This window comes from Lontra canadensis, unplaced genomic scaffold (genome assembly GCF_010015895.1).
Source record: "Lontra canadensis isolate GAN:19392208 unplaced genomic scaffold, GSC_riverotter_1.0 scaffold110, whole genome shotgun sequence".
Classification (NCBI taxonomy): Eukaryota; Metazoa; Chordata; class Mammalia; order Carnivora; family Mustelidae; genus Lontra; species Lontra canadensis.
Window position 1 is genome coordinate 2,599,204 of NW_022631104.1, and position 25,689 is coordinate 2,624,892.

Here is a 25,689-nt window from a genome sequence, read left to right on the forward strand (position 1 = left end):
CCCAGGAGAGAAAGGGCTACCCCAGGCAAGGGAGGGGAAGCAAGGACGGGGCAAAGGGAGATCAGAAGAATGGGAAGAAGCTGGAGTTAGGAGAGGTGACAAGGACGGAAAGGAGCTTTTTGCCCTCCTTCCTTTGCCCGCCCTGTTCAAGAGGCAAGTTTTAGAGGACTTCTCGGCTGGATCTCCGGATGAGAGAGCTACTTTGGGACTCCTTTCCAACCTTCCATCCGATTCCCAGCTCCATTCCTAAGATAAACACTGTGGTACGGTGGGACATCATGCGCCAGGCAAGTGGGATGAAAATGCCAGGGGGACCCCTACCTCTTTTTCTCAGTCCCAGAGACTTTCCTGTTTCACGGTACCTCAGTTTCTTCTACTGTACCAGGGTCGGAGATCATGGAGAAAAGGGAAATAGACTGCAAAGGGAGAAAAGAGAAAACAATTTCACAATTTTTCCTACTTGACTCTTTCCCCTTTATTCTAAAAATCTGTACTCCTGACCCCTAAATTAATTTCCCAAGTCAGATGAATTTTATCGTCGAGCCATGGGGGGGAGGGGAGGGCGAGGTAAAGCAAAAAAGAGTGCAGATAGAATTTACAACAATTATAAATTACTGAAAAGCCTGGGCAAAGGGGAGAATCAAACATGGACTCCTTTGGAAAAAAAAAAAAAACCCTCAATCATCGTATCTATTCATATCTCTCCCCCAAAAGTCACTAGAATTTCTGTCACTTTTTTAAAAGAAAGGGGAGAAAAACCCAGCCCCGCTCCTCACTTGAAGGATACATACACAATTAAATGCGTTTTGACGCCAGTGAGGTATGCAGAAACAGAGTTATATATAAACATATATTTCATCTTTTCCTTTTCAATGCCTGAAGGGGAAAAAAAAAAAAAAACCTTCACATCAAACCACTCCCTTCTGAAGTATTCAGAAAAAAAAAAAAAAGCTTTTCTTTAAGAGAAGGGAGGTGGGGAGGAAGAGACTAGTAAAGAAAAGAAAAATATTTAAATCTAGTTGGACTAGTATCTAACTAGTTAACCTTTAACAATTTATGCTGATGTCAGACTGAGCATGAGTACTGATTAATGCCCCCCCTCAAATATTTTTTTATGGGGGGGGGAGTTAGAAAGAGCAGCCATTTTTGTTTTATGCAGAAATCCTTCATGCCCCCCCAACGCGCGCACACACACTCACACACACACTCACACACACACAGTACACAAGGAAAATATCTCTATTAATCTGTGCACTAATCAGTTATGAAAAAAGGGAGAAATTTGTGGGTTTCTGGGTAGAGGCTTGGAGATGGGGGTGTAACAGGGGAGGAGAATGGGGGGGTGAAAACTGAAATATTAAGCCAGCCATTTTGTTTTAAAAGGGGATTTTTCCCCCCTCTCCCTTTCTTCATGGAGGGGGTGGCGGTGCTGGGGGGGGGTTGTTTTAAAAATAATTTCAAGGCGGCCATCTTAGTGCCTCAGCTCTGAGAAATATTTCTGAGCGCCCCCCTCAGAATTTAAATATATTTAAAGCAACGGAGAGGGGGGCAGAGAGAAGTCGAAAACTTTTATATATATATATATATTTTTAATCCCCCTTTCTTGTTCTCTTGGGAGGAAGGGGAGAGGGGGGAAAAAAAGTCTCTCAATTTTTTCCAAGACAATTTTTGGGGGTGGTTCGGCCCCCCTCCTCAGCCGGCGGCCCCGAGGGGGGGTTCTGGAGGGGGGTGGCCCGGGGGTTTGGGGGGCTGGGGGAGGCGGTGGGGAGGAGGAGGAGGACGCCGCCGCCGAAGAGGAGGAGGAGGAGGAGGAGGAGGAGGAGGAGGAGGTGGTGGTGGTAGCGGTGGGGGAGGCGGGCGGGCGGTGGGTGGGGGGGTGGTGGGGGGGCCAGAGCCACAGGATGGCTTCCCCTCTGAGGGACGAGGAGGAGGAGGAGGAGGAGATGGTGGTGTCGGAGGAGGAAGAAGAGGAGGAAGAAGAGGGCGACGAGGAGGAGGAGGAGGTGGAGGCGGCCGACGAGGACTACGAGGAGGACGACGACGAGGGAGCGCTCGGGCGCGGGCCGGGCCACGACCGGGGCCGCGACCGCCACAGCCCCCCCCGGCTGCCACCTCTTCCCGCCGCCGCCGCCGCCGCCGCCGCTGCCCCCGCCGCCGCCGCCGCCGCCGCCCCCGCCGCCAGGTAAGCGGCCGCCCCGACTCCCCCCCCGCACCCCCCACCAGCCCGAGCGGGAGCCGTGGGCGCGCGAGGCCGGGCGGGGGCGAGGCACCCACCGCGCGGCCGAGCCGAGGCGAATCCGGGGCGCGGGGCGCCAGTCTCGGGCCCGGGGCCCCGCGGCGGGCCGGGTGGCGGCGGGCGGGCGGGCTGCGGCGGCCGCCGCGGGGCCAGGCCTCTTCCCCTCCCCCGCCGCACCCCTCCCCCGCCGCCGCCGCTGCCGCCGCCGCCGCCGCCGCCGCCGCCGCCGCAGCCTCCGCCACTGCTGCCGCCGCCGCCGCCGCCGCCGCCGCCCGGGCTGGAGAGCGCTGGGCGCGAGCTGCGCGCGCGGACCGGGCCACTCGGTCGCGGCTTTCGGGGGAGGAGGAGGAGGAGATTTTTTTTTTACCCTCGGCGGGGAGGGGGTAGGCAGGAAACGGCCGCGGCGAAGCCAGGGCCCCCTCCCTGGCCGAGCGAGGGACCGCGGAGACCCTGGCGGCCGGACGGCGGCGTGGAGGAGGGGCGCGTGGGGGAGGGGCGGCCGCGCGGGCGCCCCTGTGGCTCCGACCCGAGTGGGGTTGCACTGAGGTAACGGGGGGTTTCCGCGTGTGGAGCGGACCACGGGCCTAAGCAACCCCCACCTCAGGATTGGGGGAGCGGGGGCCGGGGGCGGGGGTCGGTCTCCATCGGACCCCCACCTGCGGGGACCCCGGTGCCCGCCAACTCCGGGACGTGCGGTGGCACGTGGGGGAGGGGTCGCGTGAATGTCTGCGGGCGGCTGGGGACCGGGGGCAGGTGGTGGCCGCACTCCACGCAGACCACTTCCTGGAGTCAGACTTGATGCTGCCGCCTGTCCCCCCATCTCGTCCCGGAGAGAGCACTCCTTTAACATCGGGGAGCGCGGGGAGAGTGTCTGGGAAACCAGATGCCCCCAACTCCACCCCATTTATCTCCACTCTGCTCTGGGCTCTTTTGTGTCAAGTGCGCCCCCCCCCCCCCCAGCGTGACCCCGTCAGTCTGGGGTGGCCGAGCTGCCCAGCTGTGACTCTCACGTGGCTGCCATTCACTGTCACTCACTCTCTCGCGGAAACCACCCGCACCTTGATCACGCTGGGGGGCGTGAACTGCCCACCCAGCTGTTGTGCAGCTTGACCGTCACTCGGCACCTCTCCCCGGGGATGACAAGTCACCCGGGCCGCTCTCTGGGCAGTTCCCCCAGGGGTGGAAGGGGCACACTGCTGCCTCGCATGGTGGGGGGGCAGCAAGGGCTCCATTCAGACCACCCTCCTAGTGGAGTGATTTCTAACCTTCTTGAGGACAGGGGAACACTCTGGGGGTGCTCACATCTGCTGGGGGTGTGAAAGGGGACATCCAGACCCCCAGGCCTCTGGGTGCCACGCAGCACAAATGCACCAAACTTCAGGACGCTATTTGTAAAACTGTCACATTGATCTGTGTGGGTGTTGTAGCAAATGTCCCTGTTCAATTGAGAGCACCTTTGAAGGGAGTAAGGGGTGTCTTTGGGGGGGGGCGGCGGAGGCCAGTGCGTGTCTGATGGAAACAGGGACCCCCCCCCCCCGCACCAGGCTTGTCTGAAAAAGGGAAAAGTTTTTACAAAGTTATCCCAGAGAACCCATGGATTTCCAAGAGGGAGAAGGAATAAAAAATCGTGGGAGGGGGATGCCTGGAGCCGGGCAGACGCAGCAAAGAAGAGAAAGAAAGGATGTCAGGTTGTGTCAGGGCCTGATTTGTGCGGCCAACGTGGAATGTGGTATTTGGGTGTTTTTGATCCCGGATTTGGGGATGTGAGAGAGAGCGAGGGGCATGAAAAAATCTGAGGTCGTGGTGGGTCTTTGTGTCAGTTCCTCCCTCCCCCTCTTCCCCTCTGTTCTCTCAACAGCCGAGAAGAAACGTCAAATGTTTTAAAAAAAAAATTTGTATTTGAAATGAAAACCCACCTCCTCGCTCTCCTGGGGGCCGTTGCATCCCCGCCCCCCTTTCAGCCCTCCGAGTCCAATGAGTGACCCAGATGCAGCCCCTCAGATGACTTTCGGAGGCAAAACTTTGGGGAAATATTTTTGGTCCGCTCGTTATTTCGGTCTACCTAAGTGCGGGCAAAATAAGCCTCCTGGAAGGAAATGTGTGCGGGCTGCCCTCCCTCATCCTTCTCCGGAGTGTGAATTTGCGCGTCTTAGACGTCTATTGTTTTTCATTCTGACGGCTTTGATTCTCACCATTTTGTTTTACATTCTTACCCAAGACCGATTTTATCCCTTCCCCCACCAACACAAGCGCTATTATTTTAAACGTTTAACAATGTAAGGAGCCGAGAAGGGGGGGAAGGGAGCAGGAAGCCCAAAACTCATTTCTTCTCCCTCCCCCTTCTGGCAAGTCTCGAGAAATAATATAACATAATATATAGATGTGATTCCTTGGGGGTGGGGGTGGGGAATGATTGTGGGTGGTGCGGAAAATTCTGGTAGTTTCTTTGCAAAAGGTCTGAAAATACAAACCCACCCCCTGCGTGCAGTACGCATGTGCAGCAGACCTATTATGGTGGTGCGTTGTGGGGGAGGGAGGGGAATTTGAGAAAAAATAAATATATGTGTGAGAGATTGATGGTGAGATTAGAGGGAGAGCGGGGCCGGCGGGAGGCGCGGCCTGGGCCGGGCTCCGCCCGCCTCCCCCCCCCCCTCCCGCCGCCCCGGCGCGCCAGGCCCCGCCCCCGCCGCGCGCCGCCCCCCGCCCCCGCCCGCTTCCCAGGATCCGAGCCGGGGTGTGGGAGAGTCTGGGCGCCGGGCCAGCATTGAATGGCTGCTGAGACCGAGGTTGGGACTTGGGTTTGCTTTATTGCCCTCCCTTTCCCTTCCTCGCCGCTCCGCGCTGCCTCTCCCCGCCGCCGCCGCCGGCTTCCCGAGTTCTGGAGCCTCCTGCTGGGGCGGGGAGGGCGGCGAACTGGCGGCTGAGGTCCCCGGGGCAGGTGCCCCAGCCCCCCCGCGGGGAGGGTGGCGGCCCAGGCCTCGTCCCTGACGCCGAGCCAGTTGGCCTGCCCCTGCCACCGCCCCGGCGGCCTCTGTTTCCATGTTCACATTAAGCGACGTCCCGGGGGTTGGGGAGAGCTGGCTGCTGGGGGCAAGGGGGGTGGTGCATGGCGCCTTGCTGACTTCCTACTCCAGTCTGCACGCTCTTTGCACGCCCGGGGCCTGCTGCACGGCCCCCCAACAGGCCCGGGCCTAGAGGGTGATCTGCACCAGAAGACACAGGATACTGGCGTTCTGAGGACAGGTAGCGAGGAAGGAGGCGCCGGGATCCCCAGGCAGTGGAAGCCGTGTTAATTGTGGCTAATTTTCCCTTGGCTGTTGTGGGCCGAAAGATTGTGTGTCCTAGAGCAAGGGGCTGGGCCAGGCCCAGGCTTTCCTCCTCTGCCTGGAGCAGGACAGGTCTGGCTGGTTAGTCTAGTGCCTGCTGGCGGGGAGGGAGGCCAAGCAGGGCCCCAGGTCTGTGGCATCCGTGTCCTCCCCAGACCTGAGGTCGGGGTCATGGAGAATTGGGCTGGGGGACACATCAGGCAAGCCCCGGCCCTGATAGAGACATCTAGGGAGAAAGTCCGGGACCTAGGCCTGCTGAAAGCAGGTAGAGGCAGCCGCCGTCTGGATTTGTGCTCAGGCCCGTGTTCGCGTGTGTGCGTCTGAGAATGCATATGCTGGGTGTGTCTTTGTTTCCAGCTTTGTTTGGGTCTCCCCTGCTGCTTCTGTATGAATGGGACTAAATTTGGAGGCGAAGGGTGAGACCAGGGGACAAAGGGGAGGGCCCCTGAGTTCTCAGAGGGAGCAGGGTTATGGAAATAGATTTGAGGGGAGGTTCCAGGCTGCTTGGGAAGAGGAGGAATGCTTAGGTAGTTCAGAGACGGCTCCCGTACAGTTAGGGTATGATGGTCGAGCCAGACGCTGCGGTCCTGTGGGCAAGATGTGAAAATGACTGGCAGGGACTTCTTTTCCTCCAGGGCCGTGTTAGGGTGACGGGAGGCTTGGCGATCATCTGAGGAAGTATAAATAGAGGCCTCCCTCGTGGCGGAAGGGATGTGAGGGCCCCGGGTGTTAGTGTGAGATCCCAGGTGTCCACCTTTGGCTCTCCCGTCTCAGCATCTGGCTTAGGGAGCTGCCAGCTTGTGTCTCCCCACTCCAAGTGCTGGGGTCAGGCCAGGCCAGCAGCTGGGCATGGCTTCCCCAGTTCCCGGGCAGGATGCCAGCTGGCTGAGTGAGGGGGAAGGCAGGAGGAGCCCTGGCGGCGACTGAAAGGACCTGCCACAGTCCGAGCCCATGGCCTAGAGCCTGCTCCCTTGTTAGTAGGAGGAGAGAGGAGGGAGTGGTTTGGCCGCTCTTCCCTTCTGACCCCTGACCTCCCATTCAGAACCCAAGCATCCCAGAGTACTCGAAACACTCTCTGTTTGCACCCAGTGAAGGGAGGCGAGGTTTGGAGGAGTTAATGCCCCAGTTCCTAGAGAGTGGGAACAGGAGAGGTGAGGAGGGCTGAGGTCTAGGGCCCGCCGAGCCAGGGAACCTGTAGGCTTAGGTTTTCTGGTGCTCTCTGCTCCAAAGATAAGGATGACATCCGGCTGCTGCCTTCAGCTTTGGGTGTAAAGAAGAGAAAACGAGGACCCAAGAAGCAGAAGGAGAACAAGCCAGGAAAACCCCGGAAACGCAAGAAGCTTGTAAGTGTGAAGGACTCCTGTCTGCACCCAAGGCTCAACAGACCTCTTCCCAGGCACCCTCATTTTCTCGAATTTTCTCTGGGGTGGAGGGTGGAGGGTAGGGGGCATCCGGGAGTCAGGGAGGTCTGACGCCCCCTCCCTACTCCGGCTGGGCCGTGTAGCTCCCAGGTCTGGGACCCCAGCTTCAGAGCCCCCGGTGTCCACGTGACTCGCCTTAGCAGCCTGGAGCCCCCGGTTGAGAGCAGGCTGTGGGCACGAACTGCATGCTTCCAGAGCCTAGCAGCCCCACGTCTCCTTGCCAGTTTGTTCAGTTCCGCGTGCCTCAGTTTCCTTATCTGCAAAAAAAAAAAAAGGGGGCAGATTAAAAATAGATAAGTTACTATTTCCAGAAAATTGTTGTGAAGATTAAAAGGGATAATATGTGTTATGGGCTAAGAACAGTTCCTGGCACACGGTAGGACCGAAGAAATGTTATTTTTATTTCTCTCCCTCAGGACAGTGAGGAGGAATTTGGCTCCGAGCGCGATGAGTACCGGGAGAAGTCAGAGAGCGGGGGCAGCGAATATGGAACGGGACCAGGTCGGAAACGGAGGCGGAAGCACAGAGAAAAAAAGGAAAAGAAGACCAAGCGGCGGAAAAAGGGGGAGGGAGATGGGGGGCAAAAGGTGAGTAGAATTAGGGATTGGGGGGACACACATCAGTGTTGAAGAGGGGGCTGGGGAGGGAGCACCCCAAGGAGGGGCTGCTCAGTGGAGAAGCTAGAGAAGTCACCCCAGAGCCTCAGCTGGAAGCTAGTGGGGAGGGAGGGAGGCATGTGGGGGGCCCAGGATGGGGGCCGGGGAAGCGCCTGCCTCATGGAACCCCCGCCCCGAAAGCCCCATGACACCTTGTCACTCGCAGCAGGTAGAACAGAAGTCGTCCGCTACTCTGCTTCTGACCTGGGGTCTGGAGGACGTGGAGCATGTGTTCTCCGAGGAGGACTACCACACGCTCACCAACTACAAAGCCTTCAGCCAGTTCATGAGGTAGGACAGGCCGGTGGACACTTTCCGGGGGGGTGGGGTTGGCCTGCGGAGCCGCAGAAACTCTCGGATGCTGCTCCCCAGAGAAACGCACAGCACAGACATACCACACTCGGCACAGAACTTGAGAGGACCCTGGTTGCCGCAGGGTCCAAGGACCCCAGTCAGGATCCCTTCACGAGAGGACGGGGTGGGGGGCGGTCCTGATTCCAGTGCAGGGCTCGAAAGCCCTAGTGACAGAAGACAGTGAGGGCTGATGGCCCTTGCTGCCCCAACCGTTTGGCTCCCCCCACAGGACTTCTCTCTCCACTGAAACCGAGAAAAATGAGTGTTGCCCAATTTCCTTTGCTCAGTTATCAAGTCCTCTCTGTCCTTGGCTTAGGACCCCATGATTAACAGTCACGCCCCATTGGCTGTGGAGCCTGGGCTTCAGGGCCCCCCCCCAACCCTCCAAGTAGAGTAGATGATAGCAGAGTGGCCCAAGCCCGGCGAGTGTTCCCTCCCTGTCGTCAGTACCCTGTCTCTCCTGCCTCACCACTGAGAACCATGCTGCTGTGAGCACCATAGTCACCCGTGTCCTCACGAAAGTCTGACACCCCGCCACAGAGCCTAACCCGCTTGGCCTGTCAGGCTGCACATGCTAGGGTCCATGGAACTTGCTGGAAAAATGCAGAGAATCCTGGCAACTCACGGTATCATCACAAGGATGAAACGCGACCTTGCTAACGTATGTGATAGGATCTTACAAACTGGAAAAGATTGGAAGCGTTTTTATCATCGTCTTTGTTTGTTTTATCTTTTCTCATCTGCTGCGCGTGTACGTTTCCTTTCTCCTCGTACGTGTACTTGGTTTTTATTATTTTTTTTCCTCTCTCTTTTTAAAGGTTTTATTTATTTACTTGACAGAGATCACAAGTAGGGAGAGAGGCAGGCAGAGAGAGAGGGAAAGCAGGCTCCCCGCTGAGCAGAGAGCCCAATGCGGGGCTCGATCCCAGACCCCTGAGATCATGACCAGAGCTGAAGGCAGAGGCTTAACCCACTGAGCCACTTAGGCGCCCCTGGTTTTTTCTTTCTTAAGCTCTATATCGGGTTACCTTTAAAGCGAGGTCGTTCCTGATGGGTCTTAGCCTCCCGGCCCAGGAGCGCGAGCACAAACACAGACTCAGCCCCTGAGGGGTGTGGCAGAGTCCGGACCATTTGTGAAGGTCCCATGTCCTCTGCTCCTGCATTTACAGGCCCCTGATCGCGAAGAAGAATCCTAAGATCCCGATGTCTAAGATGATGACCATCCTCGGGGCCAAGTGGAGAGAGTTCAGTGCCAACAATCCCTTCAAGGGGTCGGCAGCTGCGGTGGCAGCGGCGGCGGCGGCAGCAGCCGCAGCTGTGGCCGAGCAGGTGTCAGCTGCCGTGTCATCGGCTGCCCCCATAGCACCTTCCGGACCCCCCCCCCCCCCGCCCCCTCCTTCTGCTGATACCCAGCCCCCACCCATCCGAAGAGCCAAAACCAAAGAGGGCAAAGGTGAGGGGACCCCCCCCCCACTCTTAGGACCACTGTCCAGGGGTTCCGAGGCCTCCGTGAACTGCGTTATTCCAGAAGGTTGTGATGTCCGATTTGTCTCCCTCACCCCGCTCCTCCTTCAGGTCCAGGCCATAAAAGGCGGAGTAAGAGCCCCCGAGTGCCTGACGGACGCAAGAAGCTTCGGGGAAAGAAGATGGCGCCCCTGAAAATCAAGCTCGGGCTGCTGGGTGGCAAGAGGAAGAAGGGAGGCTCGGTGAGTGGCCCGTCCCCGTTGGCTAAGCGCCCCAGCATGGGGGGGTCAGGATCCAGAGGGAAGACACAGGGGTCCAGACACAAGGGTCCTTGAGGGAAGCAGGAGCCGGAGGCCTGGGGAGGGGAGCGCGGTGAAGCTGGCCTCCCTGACCGCCCCGGGGCTCCGGGCAGTATGTCTTGCAGAGCGATGAGGGCCCCGAGCCGGAGGCCGAGGAGTCAGACCTGGATAGCGGCAGCGTCCATAGCGCCTCGGGCCGGCCGGACGGGCCTGTCCGCACCAAGAAGCTCAAGAGAGGCCGGCCGGGGAGGAAGAAGCGGAAGGGTAAGGGGTACCAGCTGTGTGTGACCTTGTCCATCTGGCCACCTCTCGTCCCTTGAGGGCCCCATTTGTGTCCCCCTCTAACTGCTTTGTTCAGCCTTTCTCTCCCCCATTACTTCTCTCTCTCTCTCTCTCTGTCTCTCTCCCCCTCTGTGCCCTTTGCCTGCCCTGGTGTACATGACAGTCCTGGGCTGTCCCGCAGTGGCCGGGGAGGACGAGGTTGACGGCTACGAGACGGATCACCAGGATTACTGCGAGGTGTGCCAACAGGGTGGGGAAATTATTCTGTGTGACACCTGCCCTCGTGCCTACCACCTCGTCTGCCTTGATCCGGAGCTGGACCGGGCTCCTGAGGGCAAATGGAGCTGCCCCCACTGCGTGAGTACCTGCTCCCCCCTCCCCCCGGGGACCCACCTGTCTGCTTGCTGCCCCCAGACGCCTGGCTTTCTCTGTGGCCAGGCCCCTCCCCCATCCCTCTGCTCCCTCATCGATGTGTCTGGGGATGGAGGTGTCCCATTCCTTTGTTCCCGCCCTCCGCCTTTGCCCTTCTAGCAGTCAGGTGTTCCCGTCTCTGTCCCTGGCTTCCGGTCTCACTGCCTGTCTCCTCCCTTCTGTCCATCTCCGTGTCTGGCCTTGGCCTCCCAGGAGAAGGAGGGCGTGCAGTGGGAGGCCAAGGAGGAGGAGGAGGAGTACGAGGAGGAGGGAGAGGAAGAAGGGGAGAAGGAGGAGGAGGACGACCACATGGAGTATTGCCGCGTGTGTAAGGACGGGGGCGAGCTCCTGTGCTGCGACGCGTGCATCTCCTCCTACCACATTCACTGTCTGAACCCGCCCCTGCCCGACATCCCCAACGGGGAATGGCTGTGTCCCCGATGCACGGTGAGTTGGCCCTTTCCGCCGGGTTTTCTGGCAGCCCCAACTCTTCCCATCTCTGGGAACCCACCGTCCGGCTCCCCTTTCCGTTCCTGTCCCTGCACTTGGCCTTTGTTTCTCTCGTGGGACCCCGAACTCCTCCTCCTCTAATGATGGCACTTTTTCCCCGTGTTTCCTCCTTGTGCGCGCCTGTCCCCAAGTGCCCTGTGCTGAAAGGCCGTGTGCAGAAGATCCTGCACTGGCGGTGGGGGGAGCCGCCCGTGTCCGTGCCGGCACCCCAGCAGGCCGACGGGAACCCCGATGCCCCGCCACCCCGTCCTCTTCAAGGCCGATCGGAGCGAGAGTTCTTTGTCAAGTGGGTAGGGCTGTCCTACTGGCACTGCTCCTGGGCCAAGGAGCTTCAGGTACGCAGCCTGTCCTTCCCGCTCTCTGGGACCCCCTGTGCTGCTCGTCTCACTCTTCTCTCTGGCCCCGCTGTTCCAGACCCTTTGCTGGCTTCGGGCCTCCGGCCCTCATACCCTCCCTCCGTCCTTAGTCTCCGTGGGAGTCTCCTTCGGCCTCCACTCCTCCCGCCACCAGCCTCCCTTCCCTTTCTGCCCTCAGTCCACCGTGTTCCTGCTCCCATCAGCCTGTCACGTGCTTGCGCAGTCCGCTGAGCATCTGTCCTCCCCGTGCCGCTCCCCCTGGGGGCTGGTCCCCTGTCCCCTGCGGTCCTCTTCGGATGCGGGGACCATCTCGTCCCCTCCCTCTGTGCCCCGTCAGCTGGAGATCTTCCACTTGGTGATGTACCGGAACTACCAGAGGAAAAACGACATGGACGAGCCCCCGCCCCTGGACTACGGCTCTGGCGAGGACGACGGCAAGAGTGACAAGCGCAAGGTCAAGGACCCGCACTATGCGGAGATGGAGGAGAAGTACTATCGCTTCGGCATCAAGCCGGAGTGGATGACCGTCCACCGCATCATCAACCACAGGTGTGCCTCCGGCCTCCTGCTTGTCTGCCCGCGCCATCCCCTCCCCTATTGCTACTGCCACCCCGCTGGAGGCTGTGTCACTGCGCCCGGCACCTGGTGCGCCTGCGGGACTCCGGCCGTGTCTCCCAGGAGTCCCGGTGGAGAGAAACCAGGTGTAGAGTCCAGGCCTGAGTGACCCCTTCCCTGTGGCCTCTGATCTAATGACCTGCGAGGCTGGGTATCAGGCCACAAAAGCCAACGCGAGAAACACGGTTCAGCCGGGCCCGTGTTTGCCATGCTGCTTTCTTCGTGGTGCACGTTACCACCAAACATTTTCCACGCGCATGTTTCCCGGGTCGTCACTGCTTTCTGCACCGAGCGTGAGCTCTGTGGACTTGGGGTCCTTTGTCTGTTTGTGCCTCACTGCTGAGTCAGCCCTGCCCGGAATGGGGCCTCCCGCCCAACGGCTGTTTAGTTAAGACTGATTAGACGAAGCCCCGAGGGGTTTTCTGGTTATAGATTTCTTTTTCTTTTTTTTTTTTTTTAAATTTTAAAATATTTTATTTATTTATTTGACAGCAACAGAGAGATAGCGAGAGCAGGAACAGGAGCAGGGGGAGTGGGAGTGGGAAAGCAGGCTTACCGCCGAGCAGGGAGCCCGATGGGGGTTCGATCCCAGAAGTCCGGGATCGTGACCTGAGCCGAAGGCAGACGCCCAACGACTGAGCCACCCAGGTGCCCCTCTGGTCGTAGATTTCTAAGCAGTGGTGCTGGAAAGCGTAGGGTGGGACTCAGCCATCCTAAATTCCCTCCCAGGGCCCCCTCATTGAGGATGAGGCGACAAAGGCTAGTTGTTGGCTGATAATCATGTTTATGACGATTTCTTTCTGCTTGTGTCCTTTTCCTCCTCCTGTTCCTTCTTTTGGTCTTCTGTCCCGCAGTGTGGATAAAAAGGGGAATTACCACTATCTCGTGAAATGGCGGGACTTGCCCTATGACCAGTCCACGTGGGAAGAGGATGAAATGAACATCCCCGAGTACGAAGACCACAAACAGAGCTACTGGAGACACCGGTGAGGGGCCAGGCCGTGGGGTGGAGAGAGTCTGAGGACAGGGGAGCGAAAGCCAGCCCCTCGGGCAAGGGGAGCGCCAGGAGGGGCAGAGCCAACCTGAAATCGAGGGCAGTGGCAGCTGGTGCTAGATTGTCTGTGGTGGGACCGGTGGAGGAAGAAACAGTGTGAGGAACAGACGTCAGGTGCCCGTCATGGGGAGGGGGGATGCTGAGGACTGGGGGGGGGGGGGGGGGGTGGCAGCTGTTGGCACTGGACGTAAAAGGGGTGAAGGTAAAAACTCCGGAAGAAAGGAACTATGAGATGTTTAAGGGAAGTGGGAGGGAGGTCTGGAATGGGTGCAGGAGAGAGCGAGGCCTGGAGAAGCAGGCCTCGCTCACACCCACTCTTCTCCCAGAGAACTGATCATGGGGGAGGACCCCGCCCAGCCCCGCAAGTATAAGAAGAAGAAGAAGGAGCTGCAGGGCGACGGACCACCCAGTTCTCCTACTAACGACGTAAGTCCTCCCTCTCGGCCTCTCTTCCATTTCTAGATCCGGGCGATTGCAGATTGCCCCGGGCCTCTGGACAGGACTTCCCGAAGTTTCAGCAGCCTCCCTGGACGGTGTCCAGCCTGCCCCAAGCATGGCTAGGAACTCGGCCTAAAGGGCCAGAGAGAAGCTTGACGCCCCAGCACCCGGGGCTCCCCCCGTCCCTGCTGCCTTCCTCATGCCAGTGCTGGAGGGGGAGGGACCGAAGTCTACAACTTCCGAAAGCTCAGGCGTCACAGAGGGAACCGTGATCCAACCTGAGCTCCGTGCCAGCGAGGGGGGTGGAGGAGCCCTGACCGTCCCCCTGAGCGCTCGGACGTCTTGACTCCACAGCCTACGGTGAAATACGAGAGCCAGCCGCGGTTCATCACGGCCACGGGCGGCACGCTGCACATGTACCAGCTGGAGGGCTTGAACTGGCTGCGCTTCTCCTGGGCCCAGGGGACCGACACCATCCTGGCTGATGAGATGGGGCTGGGCAAGACCATCCAGACTATCGTCTTCCTCTACTCGCTCTATAAGGAGGTGCTGGACACAGGGGCTCCCGGAGGGACTGGGGAAGGTTCTCGAAGGTGGGAGTGGATGGAGGCTGAGGGCACGGAGGACTGCGGGGAGGGGGGTGGCAGCCAGAGGACTGGGGCGACTGCCTCGACCCCCAAATGACAGTCCCCCCCCCTCGACTCCCAGGGCCACACGAAGGGTCCCTTCCTGGTGAGCGCCCCCCTCTCGACCATCATTAACTGGGAGCGGGAGTTTCAGATGTGGGCACCCAAGTTCTACGTGGTGACGTACACGGGTGACAAGGACAGCCGGGCCATCATCCGTGAGAACGAGTTTTCCTTTGAAGACAACGCCATCAAAGGTGGCAAGAAAGCTTTTAAGATGAAGGTACGCCCCTTGAGCTCGTCTTCTCGGAGACCCCCAGGTGTTATTTCATTGTCCCCCACTGGCATTTAACCCTCTGAGCTTTCTCCTTCCTCCACCCCCCGCCCCGCCCCTGCCCTCCCGTCCTGGAGACGCACACTTGTGCCCGTGCTGGACGTGGGGTAGAGGTTGGGGGCTGTGTCCAGTCATCCCCGTATGGAGCCCGTGTGGCAGGATGGGGTGGCTGGCTCCCCCTGGCAGGCGCAGGCAGGATGGGGTGTCCGGGGAAAGCACGGGGCTAGAGGTCTGGGTGCCCGGGCGTCGGGTGGCAGCCGCACGGACCATGGCTGTGTTGGCAGAGGGAGGCCCAGGTCAAGTTCCACGTTCTGCTGACCTCGTACGAACTGATCACCATCGACCAGGCCGCCCTCGGCTCCATTCGCTGGGCCTGCCTCGTCGTAGACGAAGCCCATCGGCTCAAGAATAACCAGTCCAAGGTGAGTGACGCACCCAGACCTCTGAGTCTGGCCCTGCTTGTGAGAAGGAAGGTTCTGGACTTTCAGCAGCCCAGAACAGGGAGGAGTCCAGGTTAGGGTAGAGGGAGGACTGGAGATTCGGGACCTGTAATCCGGGACAGAGCAGAGGAAAAGTCGGGCTGTGTGGTCCAGCCGCGTGCCACTAATGGGCCCATTCTCCTGCCTCTCCTTGCCCCATTTTCTAGTTTTTCAGGGTCCTCAATGGCTACAAGATAGATCATAAGTTGCTGCTGACCGGGACTCCGTTGCAGAATAACTTGGAGGAGCTCTTCCACCTGCTGAATTTCCTCACCCCAGAGAGGTTTAAGTAAGTGACCCCCCCCCCAGGGTGGTCTGCGGAGCTGCGGCGAGGAGGGGCTGAGAACAGGGGCAGGCGGAGGGTTCCCCGAGGTGAAGAAGGAAGCCTGAGGCCAGGCACGAAGAACCCGATGGCCTGTTCAGTTCCTTGTCTCCTTCCGCATGCTAGCAACCTGGAGGGCTTCCTGGAGGAGTTTGCGGACATCTCCAAAGAAGACCAGATTAAGAAGCTGCACGATTTGCTGGGGCCGCACATGCTGCGGAGGCTCAAGGCCGATGTCTTCAAGAACATGCCGGCCAAGACAGAGCTCATTGTCCGGGTGGAGCTCAGCCCCATGCAGAAGTGAGATGAGATCCGGGCCACCTGGGCCGAGGGGGCTGGGGGTGCCGAGGGCAGCCTTCCAGGAGGCGGCAGCCTCCTCACTGCTCCCCTGGTCCCGTCTCTTCTGCGCCCCGCACCCTGGTGTTCAGGAAATACTACAAGTACATCCTGACGCGGAACTTCGAGGCCTTGAACTCTCGAGGTGGCGGGAACCAGGTGTCGCTGCTCAACATCATGATGGATCTGAAGAAGTGTTGCAACCACCCCTACCTCTTCCCCGTGGCGGCCATGGTGATGCACCCGCGGGGGGCTGCCGGCGTGCTGCTGTCCGAAGACGGGGTGGTGGGCTGCCAGTGGGGGGCAGGGGGCGGAAGCAGGCCTGGAGCTGGGCGGTGGGCCGCGGTGGGGCGCGGGCATGGGATTGCCCAGGGGAGCAGGAAGTCACAAGGGGCGGAGACTGGATTTGGGCCCCAGGCTTTCTGGGCTGTGTCGGAACACGGGGGCGCACTCCCTGACCCTCTCGTCCTTTTTGCTTCCTTCTTGTCAGGAGTCCCCCAAACTCCCCAGTGGGGCCTACGAGGGTGGGGCGCTTATTAAGGCGTCTGGCAAGCTCATGCTCTTGCAGAAGATGTTACGGAAGCTGAAGGAGCAAGGACACAGAGTGCTCATCTTCTCACAGGTGACCCGCACCCGTAGCTCTGTGTCGCCCCCAAGGCCAGTCCCTTACCTTGTTCCCCGTGGCTCCCGTGGCGTGGGAGGTCAGGAGGTGGCACTCTTGAGAGGCTCTGGTCTGGCGGCGTTCCTCTTGGCCTCTGACCCCTGTTCTTAGCTTAGGTCATTGGAAGTTGCAGGCCAGCTTCTTAGAAGCCGGACGGGGAGCAGGGGGAGGGGGAGCCCATGTCTCCTCGGGGCCGTCTCCTGGAGGTCGTCTCTGGGACCAGTAGTGTTCCTTAGCCACGGGAGAGGAGAGGAGAGGAGAGCACAGCACAGAGGTCTTGGAACGCTGATGGAAGCAATGGGTCTGCTCTCCAGAAAGCCACCCAGACAGACAATTCCATACAGATTTTCCGGGCGTTTGTAGATGTCCCTGGAACCTCGTGGGTCTCAGAGGGGAAGGGATGCTAAGTCAAGCACGTGTGACAAGAAAGCGGGGCGAGGAAGGGCAGGGGTGGGGGTGTACCCCCGGGGAGTGGGCGTCACGGGCAAGGGGGGTGGCAGCAACAAAGGGGTGGTCAGGACACGCCGTGCCTGGCCCACTGCCTCTTCATTCCAGACTCCGTCCTTCTCTCCTGCCGTAGATGACCAAGATGTTGGACCTGTTGGAGGACTTTTTAGACTATGAAGGCTACAAGTATGAGCGCATTGACGGCGGCATCACGGGTGCCCTGAGGCAGGAGGCCATCGATCGGTTCAACGGTGAGGGGGGATGCCTGCTGGGCGCACAAGGCCTGAGCCACCTGTGCCTGGGTCCCTGAAACGGGAGGGTATCTGTCACCTGGCTGCTGCGTGGGTGGCATGGTTGTCTGCGGCCGGGGAGCGTCTTGGACTTGGCCGCACGGCACAGCTGCCGAATCTCGCCGTCCCCTCCTAGCTCCCGGAGCCCAGCAGTTCTGCTTCCTGCTGTCCACTCGTGCCGGGGGCCTGGGCATCAACCTGGCCACTGCCGACACGGTCATCATCTTCGATTCTGACTGGAACCCCCATAACGACATCCAGGTGGGAGCTGGCCTCCTGGATCCCCCGCACCCGTAGCAGGGGGATGCAGGTTTCTGGCTGAGGGGGTCATGTCCAGGGTCAGAGAGAGAGCTTTCAGTGGGGGTAGGAGACCCTTCCTTGCCGGCGGCCTTTCCCCAGCACGTGGGGCCCGTCTCCCCAGCCACTCCCCTCGTCCATCCGCACTTCCGCCTCCTGCCCACACAGGCCTTCAGCCGTGCACACCGCATTGGCCAGGCCAACAAGGTGATGATTTACCGGTTTGTGACCCGCGCGTCCGTGGAAGAGCGGATCACCCAAGTGGCCAAGAGGAAGATGATGCTCACGCACCTGGTGGTGCGGCCGGGGCTGGGCTCCAAGGCCGGCTCCATGTCCAAGCAGGAGCTGGATGACATACTCAAGTTCGGCACTGAGGAGCTGTTCAAGGACGAGAACGAGGGTGAGAACCTGCCCTGCGGCCTCCTGAAGCCAGGCCCTGCGCTCCTGGGCGCACTTGTCTTCGGGAACCCCCGAAGAAAAGCTCTCCCACGCGGCCCCTGGGAGAAGCGTGGCCCTTTCTCCACTGAGGGTCGGAAGGCCCACCACGTGTCCGCAGACTCCCTGGGGAAGGGCCTTTTTCTCCAGTGCTCCCGTGAAAAGGAAGCGAAGTTAGAAAGTGTTGCGCGGATTTTCCTCCGGTTGGAACTCCTAGTCCCCTCTGGTTCCCCGTCTCCACCAGGGGAGAACAAGGAGGAGGACAGCAGCGTGATTCACTACGACAACGAGGCCATCGCTCGGCTGTTGGACCGGAACCAGGATGCAACGGAGGACACGGATGTGCAGAACATGAACGAGTATCTCAGCTCCTTCAAGGTGGCCCAGTACGTGGTGCGGGAGGAAGACAAGGTGAGAGGCCGGGGGGTGGTGCGGTGTACCCCGGGCCACCTCTGCGGGGCAGCGTCCGTGGGTCTGCGGGGAGTTTGCAGGGAGTCTGAGCTCTTACCGTAGCGCCAGGCAAAAGGCGGAACAGCTCCTTGGTTTGAGGGGTGAGACCAGACTTTGGGGAGAACCTGGGGGGAGAAAGTACCAAAACACAGAGGGTGTCTGCGAGTCAGGGCGGGATGGACACAGGCGGCGCCGGAGGACAGGCTCAGGGGAGACGCGGGGAGCAGGGAGGAGAAGCCCGCTGCAGGTAAGAGACAAGGAGGACGTGCGGCCTCCAGAAGATTCATGCGGGAGTCGCGGAGGCCAGGCGGCGGGAAGTAGGCACGCGGTTGCGGGCCGTGAGCTCTGGGCAGCGGCGAGGGAAGCCACGAGCACAAGTTGTGCTGCCTGCAGATCGAGGAGATCGAACGAGAGATCATCAAGCAGGAGGAGAACGTCGACCCCGACTACTGGGAGAAGCTGCTGCGGCACCACTACGAGCAGCAGCAGGAGGACCTGGCCCGCAACCTGGGCAAGGGCAAGCGGGTCCGCAAGCAGGTCAACTACAACGACGCTGCCCAGGAGGACCAGGGTGAGCCCCAGAGGGAGGGACCGGGAAGGGAGGTGCTCTGGCCAGGAGCCTGGAGGCCTGGGCAAGGGGGCGGGCACATGGAGAGGGAGGCCTCAGGGTCAGGGCCGCCCCCCCCGGAAGGGCAGGAGCTTCGGAAGGGTCTGCGGGAGCTGCCCAGAGGCTGGGCGGGCTTGCGGGTGGTCCCAGCCAGCTGGTGGCTGCAGGGCGCCCCGGACACCCAGGGTCCTCCCCTGGCACCCGAGGTGCAGGGCTGGGGACCGGGTTCATGGTGGCTGGACCCCATCCAGGATATGTGGCCCCAGAGTCCAACAGCATTGGCCGGGGGGGCTCCAGCCAGAAAGAGCCCCCACGTGGGCTTACCTCGGGAGCTGGCCCTGACGTGGCGCCCTCTCCCCACAGATAACCAGTCCGAGTACTCAGTGGGATCGGAGGAGGAGGATGAAGATTTCGACGAGCGTCCAGAAGGTGGCACCTGTTTCCTGATTTCCCGCTGTAGCTCTTCCTGGTTCACTCCTTGGTGTCCCTTAAGTCCGCGGTTTTTCCATAAACGAGTGCTTCTCTGTTGACTGAGTAAAGTTCGCGGATAAAAAAGACGGAACGTCCGTAATTTTTCCATTGTCAAAATGGGCCGTAGAGAATCGTACGGTCTGAGATGTCTAGAAGGAAAATTGAGAAAGTTTATAGTTTACATTCTCCCCGCTGGCCTGGCTACTAGTCCTTTAAGGGGACCCGTTTCTTTTAGACCGTTTCTTCTAGACATCGTTGCTGGGTGGGTCGAAAAGTGCATAAAAGGAAATTAGAAGCGCCTGAGACTTGAGCTAGGCCTTCCCCAGATTCTGTATCTCGGGGGCTGGGTGTGGAGAAGGATTGAGGAGTGGAGGAGGTGGGGGACCCCCTAACCAGGCCACCCTCCCTTCCCCCACACCTAGGGCGTCGACAGTCAAAGAGGCAGCTCCGGAATGAGAAGGACAAGCCGCTCCCTCCGCTGCTGGCGCGAGTTGGGGGCAACATTGAGGTGGGAGCCAGCCTCAGGCCTCCAAGGGTCCCCTTGGGGGTGGGGCCCCGAGGCTGAGTTCCCTGGGGTTGGGGGTCCCAGTAGTGAGACCCTCCCCACCAGACATTGACGGCCCATGCCCTCCCCTGCGGCCCCAGGTGCTGGGATTCAACACCCGGCAGCGCAAGGCCTTCCTCAACGCCGTGATGCGCTGGGGGATGCCGCCGCAGGACGCCTTCACCACCCAGTGGCTGGTGCGGGACCTGAGGGGCAAGACAGAGAAGGAGTTCAAGTGAGCGCGGGTGCTGCGGGCCCAGCGGGCTAGGGCCGGGGGAGCTCCGGGTGTGCTCGTGTCCTGGCGGCCACCACGTGATGTGACCTTACTCAGCTGACCGCCATGCTCTCGGCCACGTGGCCTGGTCCGGTCTTTCCTGGCTCGATTTCCTGGGACGTGGGCTCAGCCTGCCCCACCTCCCCTCAGCCGAGCCTAGAGCACAGAGGTCTGGCTGCCCCCCTGCCTGCAGGGGAGAGGCCCTGGAGATGGGCGTCTGGCCCCGGGCTGTCCTGGCCTCACACTTACCGGCCGGGGAGCTGGTGGACAGGATGACGAGCTGACTGATGGGGCCTAGGAACGAAGTACAAAGGCCAAGGACCCTGGGGAGAGATGGTGGGGGGGTGTGGAGGGCTGGTGGTGGGGAGATTGGCAGGCCCTGGGCAGTGTAGGGTTTTAGAGTGTCAGTAAGCCCTGTGCCCCCATCACTGCCTCGCCACCCCCACCCCCTGCCCAGCCCTCCTAACCTGCATCCTGCCCTACATTTCCCAGAGCCTATGTGTCTCTGTTCATGCGTCACCTCTGTGAGCCGGGGGCAGATGGCTCGGAGACCTTTGCTGATGGCGTCCCTCGGGAGGGCCTGAGTCGCCAGCAAGTGCTGACCCGGATTGGAGTCATGTCTCTCGTCAAGAAGAAGGTATCAGTCTGTTCTTCATCCAGAGTTGAGCGGGTCCCCTAGGCCCCATCCCCACTCTGCCTGGCATCCCCAGGTTCTAGATTCAGACTGGCGGGAGAGCTTCCTGTGTGGCCAGTGACTGCAGCTGACCCGTCCCTGCCACCCCCTGCCCCTTCCAGTGCCTATAGCGGACGCATCCCTACCACCCCCTGCCCCTCTTGGTGCCTGCAGCTGACCCGTCCCTACCACCCCCTACCCCCTCAGTGCCTGTAGCTGACCCGTTCCTACCACCCCCTGCCGCTCTCAGGTACAGGAATTTGAGCACATCAATGGGCGCTGGTCGATGCCCGAGCTGATGCCCGACCCCAGCGCCGACTCTAAGCGTTCCTCCAGAGCCTCCTCTCCTACCAAAACGTCTCCCACCACCCCTGAGGCCTCTGCTACCAACAGTCCTTGCACTTCGAAGCCTGGTAACTGGACGGCAGGAGAGATGGGGGTGGGGCTGGAGCCCTACGGCAGGGACTGGAGTCAGGGTGGGGGTTTCTGCCTCTTCCCTCTGCCTCCTGCTGCAGCTACCCCAGCTCCTAGTGAGAAAGGAGATGGCGTGAGGACATCTCTTGAAAAGGATGAAGCGGAAAACCAGGAGGAGAAGCCGGAGAAGAACAGCAAAATCGGGGAGAGGATGGAGTCAGAGGTACAAGGCTGCCTGGCTCCCGCAGGGGGGTGAGCGAGAGGGCCTGGTGCCTGGGACCGCTCTGCTTCATCCTGATTCCGTTCCGACTCCTAGGCTGATGTCCCTAGCCCAGCCCCATCACTTGGGGAGCGGCTGGAGTCCAGGAAGATCCCTCTAGAGGAGGAGGTGCCTGGAGTCCCTGGAGAAATGGAACCCGAGCCTGGGTACCGGGGGGACAGAGAGAAGTCAGGTGGGTGCATGGGCTTAGGGGTGATGAGGGGCTTAGACTCCGGGAGCTCCCTCTTCTGGGGCCACGGGATGAGGGTGACATCCTCCCTTCCTGTCCCCTACCCCATCCCACAGCCGCAGAGTCGACGCCAGGAGAGAGGGGGGAGGAGAAGCCGTTGGATGGCCAGGAGCACAGGGAGAGGCCGGAGGGGGAAACAGGGGATTTGGGCAAGAGAGGTAATGGGTGGAAGCGCTGTGCCCCGGGTCCCTGAGGGCATCGGGAGGTGGAGTCCGGGGGAGCCGAAGCCTGGGGCCTGGGGGGTAGTTGCTCCAGGCCAGGCCAGTCCAGGGTGTAGCGTTGGGAGCTGGGAGGGACCCGAGCACGGCGGTGAGCTCTGCCCCGTCTGCCCTAGCAGAAGACGTGAAAGGGGAGCGGGAGTTGCGGCCGGGGCCTCCCCGGGACGAGCCGCGGCCCAACAGCCGGCGCGAGGAGAAGGTGGAGAAGCCCCGGTTCATGTTCAACATCGCAGACGGAGGCTTCACAGGTGGGCACCCCTCACCGGGATGTGCTTGCCCTCCCGGGGCCCCTCGTGGTGCCTGCCTTTTGTTCCAAGTCGCTGCTGGTGGGGCAGGCTCACACCCCGCCTGCAGTCCTCCTTGGCCGCACTCCGGACTCCGGAGCCCTCTTTACCTCTCCTCAATTCCTGGTCTGAACTTGAGCCTTGCTTGTAACAGCTTTTGGTCCTCAGCGCGAACCAGACCTTTCCATCTTCTCCCTAAAGGGCCCTCGGTCCTCTCCCCCCACTCGGGTCCTTCCCTTCTGCCTGCCACCGAGCTGGCCATGGTTCCCACACTGCTGACGCCCCGTGTCTCTCTCTCCGGCCCGCTTTCCAGAGCTTCACACGCTGTGGCAGAACGAGGAGCGAGCGGCTATTTGCTCCGGGAAACTCAATGAGATCTGGCACCGAAGACATGACTATTGGCTTCTGGCCGGGATCGTCCTGTATCCTTCGAGAGAAACACAGGAAAAAAGTGTTTTTTTCAATCTGGAGTGGGGAGGAGTCCACACCCGGGAAGGGGTGGGGTGTCATATCCCACCCTGGGGGACGGGCAAGAGGAAATGAGTGCGGACCGCGCAGTGCCTCCCTGTTCGGTTCCTTGACGGCCCCTTCCTGCGTCGCAGCCATGGCTATGCACGGTGGCAGGACATACAAAATGACGCTCAGTTTGCCATCATCAATGAGCCGTTTAAAACTGAAGCCAATAAGGGGAACTTTCTGGAGATGAAAAATAAGTTCCTGGCCCGGAGATTCAAGGTGGGGACCTGGGAGAGGAGGGACCGTGCTGAAGAGGGGCTCGGGTCAGAGTGGGGCTCCAGGTGTGGTTGGAACATGGGGACGGCTGACGCCTGGACGGGGATAGCGGGGTGGACCCTTGTGTCCGGGACCGGGGTGTGTGGGGTCAGTGTGGGCTTGGTGGGAGGCTGGGGTGCTCTGGGCCGGCGGGGAGGGCAGCGTGGGTCTCCAGCGGGCCCGGCTGCTGGCAGATGCCCACGCCCCCCCCACTCCCCCGTGGGCCCCCAGCTCCTGGAGCAGGCGCTGGTGATCGAGGAACAGCTTCGGCGGGCGGCCTACCTGAACCTGTCCCAGGAGCCGGCGCACCCCGCCATGGCCCTCCACGCCCGCTTCGCCGAGGCCGAATGCCTGGCCGAGAGCCACCAGCACCTCTCCAAGGAGTCGCTGGCGGGGAACAAGCCGGCCAACGCCGTCCTGCACAAGGGTAAGGGCCGCGGCGGCCCCGCGCGGGGGAGGGCCCACAGCGCTGCGTAAGTCTTCACCCCGCACCCTTCAAAATCTTCCCACCCCTCTGACCCCTTTACCCTCCGCACCACCCCCTCTGACCTCTGTCCCCACCCCCAACCCCCCACCCCAGCCACCCCGTGGTTTTGAGCCTCTTGGGTTTGTGCAAGCCGGCCCTCGTCCGTCCTAAGAGCATTCACACCAGCGCCCGACGGAGGGACCAGCCCCCCTCGCCCAGACTCTGGGAGACTGTGGCGCATCCCTCCGCAGGGCTGAACTCCTCCGTTGACCCACACGCCCGCCATACAGCTAACAGCACCCTCTCCGGGGCCGTGGCCTGCGTGTAGTCTCCCAGAGTCCTTACCCCCGATCGCACAAGTCATGTACCCCCCCCACCGTGTCTCGCTCACCCCACCAGGCAGAAACTACCCCCATCCCACCCTGTGACCCTCTCCCCGAAACTTCCCTTTGACCTCCAACCCTTCCTCCCAAACCCTTTTCCCCTGATGATGATAGATTCGACTCCAGACCTCTCTGTCTAACCCTATTCGACTAGCAACTGACTCCTGGCCCCTTGGATTCCTGTTTTAATTCCCCGAATCTGTAATGCTGATTCTCTAATCTCCCTTCCCCTCACACATGAAAACCTCGACTCCTGAAATCTGTGACACCAGTTACCGCCTCCCACGTCTCCTATTTCCTCCCCGTCATCCCCACCCCCAAAACGTCACTCTTGCAGTATGGAATGTTCTGACGACCCCCCGCCCCGTGTCTCCCGATGTCCCCCTGCCTCCCGTGTCCTGTGCTCTCTCTCCATCTGTCCTCTGCTCATCTGGTCTCTCTCCTTCTTTCTCTCCTCCGAGTTGCTCTTTCTGTCTCCTTCTGTCATCTTCTTGGTCTCTGGTTCCGTGGTGTCTCTCCCTCTCTCTCTCTCTCTCTCTCTCTCTGTTTCTCTGTGTGTCTGTTCCTCTGACTCCTCGTCGTTTCCTGGCTCCATCCCTCCCTTTCCCTGTCTTTCTCTTGCCCTTCTTTCTCCGTGGCCCGGGCCCCAGTTCTGAACCAGCTGGAGGAGGTGCTGAGCGACATGAAGGCGGACGTGACCCGCCTGCCGGCCACGCTGTCCCGAATCCCCCCCATCGCAGCCCGCCTGCAGATGTCCGAGCGCAGCATCCTCAGCCGGTTGGCCAGCAAGGGCACGGAGCCTCACCCCACACCGGTAACCCTCTTTCCCCCCAACTCCAGTTGTCCCTGCTGGTCCTCCTCCGACCCCCACACACACGCTTCCGGCAGCTCTCGACGGTGTGGAGGAACGACTTGCTGGGACACACTCCTCACCCTTGAGTCTCCCCGCCTGTATGTGATCCCCTCGGGAGTGCCGGAGCGGGGCCCCTGTTGTCCCCTCGGACTTCGGAGCCTCTCACGGGGGCATGCGCTCTCTTCCAGGCCTTTCCCCCGGGGCCCTACGCTACGCCTCCGGGGTACGGGGCGGCCTTCAGCGCCGCCCCCGTCGGGGCCCTGGCCGCCGCCGGCGCCAACTACAGCCAGATGCCTGCAGGCTCCTTCATCACAGGTGAGCCGGTGCCCTCCCGCTCCCTGCTTGTCCGAGCTTCGGCCCTGCCTAGCCCCCCTTTGCCGGTCTAGCCCATCTCGCTTCCTTGCGAGTTTCTACGGTTTTACGGAACGGAGTCGTTCTGGTCTTTGTTCTTCCCACCCCCGAGTTCTCTTCCGTTCCCACTGTCCGAAATGCCACCAAAGGTGTCAGTGGCTTTCCCCTGCCTCCCCCACCACCTGGGTTACCTCCAGGAAGGAGAATCGGAGCTCGGAAAGGGGGTGTGGGGAGAGTCAGCACGGGGGTCTGTCGTGGGCATCGGGACTCCCAGGGACAGGGGTTCGCCCTGCTCCCATCCCTGCTGCCCTGGGAACTAAGTAGCAGAGGCAGGAGGTAACCTAGCTGTCACATGCTAACGGTCAAGAGGCCGCGTTTGGGAGTGAAGCTGGGGTTCACGCCCTTGCCCCCTTCCCAAACAGCCGCCACCAACGGCCCTCCAGTGCTGGTGAAGAAGGAGAAGGAAATGGTGGGGGCGCTGGTGTCAGACGGGCTGGATCGGAAGGAGCCCCGAGCCGGGGAGGTGATCTGTATAGACGACTGATGGGCTCCCAGGCCAGCACATCACCCAGGCCCCGTGCCCGAGGCCGACCCCCAGCTCAGGCTCTGGGACCTGCTGCCAATCCTCCACCTTCCCCACCCCTTGGGCCACCTCTGGGCTAGGCGCCCCCCCTGCCCCCCTCTACGACTCCTTTGAGAAGGGCCCCTTGTCTCTCTCCACTCCCCTGCACCTTTCCCACCGCGCTTCGAAGACTGTGCTGGTGAGAAGAGG

The 25,689-nt window shown here is 60.8% G+C and overlaps 1 protein-coding gene, 1 long non-coding RNA gene and 1 other non-coding gene across 3 annotated transcripts; 2 read left to right on the plus strand and 1 right to left on the minus strand.

The window, feature by feature from the left end:
* Positions 1-113: 113 nt before the first annotated feature.
* On the minus strand, positions 114-2,384 carry LOC116856595. Its single transcript, XR_004380596.1, has 3 exons — positions 2,275-2,384; positions 792-876; positions 114-416 (listed from the first exon to the last, which is right to left on the minus strand). It is a non-coding gene; the product is annotated as an uncharacterized LOC116856595 (long non-coding RNA).
* Positions 1,870-25,583, plus strand: CHD3 (chromodomain helicase DNA binding protein 3). The gene is given in 41 exon segments (XM_032840072.1): positions 1,870-2,096; positions 2,098-2,182; positions 6,793-6,905; positions 7,400-7,570; positions 7,806-7,930; positions 9,163-9,446; positions 9,569-9,699; positions 9,870-10,020; positions 10,202-10,395; positions 10,663-10,896; positions 11,091-11,294; positions 11,653-11,864; positions 12,785-12,916; positions 13,311-13,410; positions 13,777-13,968; positions 14,131-14,331; positions 14,667-14,804; positions 15,029-15,150; positions 15,310-15,483; positions 15,612-15,753; positions 16,010-16,141; positions 16,761-16,878; positions 17,054-17,178; positions 17,383-17,614; positions 17,894-18,060; positions 18,493-18,670; positions 19,070-19,135; positions 19,600-19,685; positions 19,823-19,956; positions 20,488-20,632; positions 20,919-21,081; positions 21,184-21,305; positions 21,399-21,534; positions 21,648-21,749; positions 21,929-22,057; positions 22,407-22,515; positions 22,696-22,828; positions 23,096-23,291; positions 24,364-24,527; positions 24,755-24,881; positions 25,340-25,583. Coding segments are annotated over 41 exon segments (6,186 nt in total). The 5' UTR covers positions 1,870-1,901; the 3' UTR covers positions 25,462-25,583.
* On the plus strand, positions 20,097-20,242 carry LOC116856622. Its single transcript, XR_004380601.1, has one exon.
* Positions 25,584-25,689: the final 106 nt, after the last annotated feature.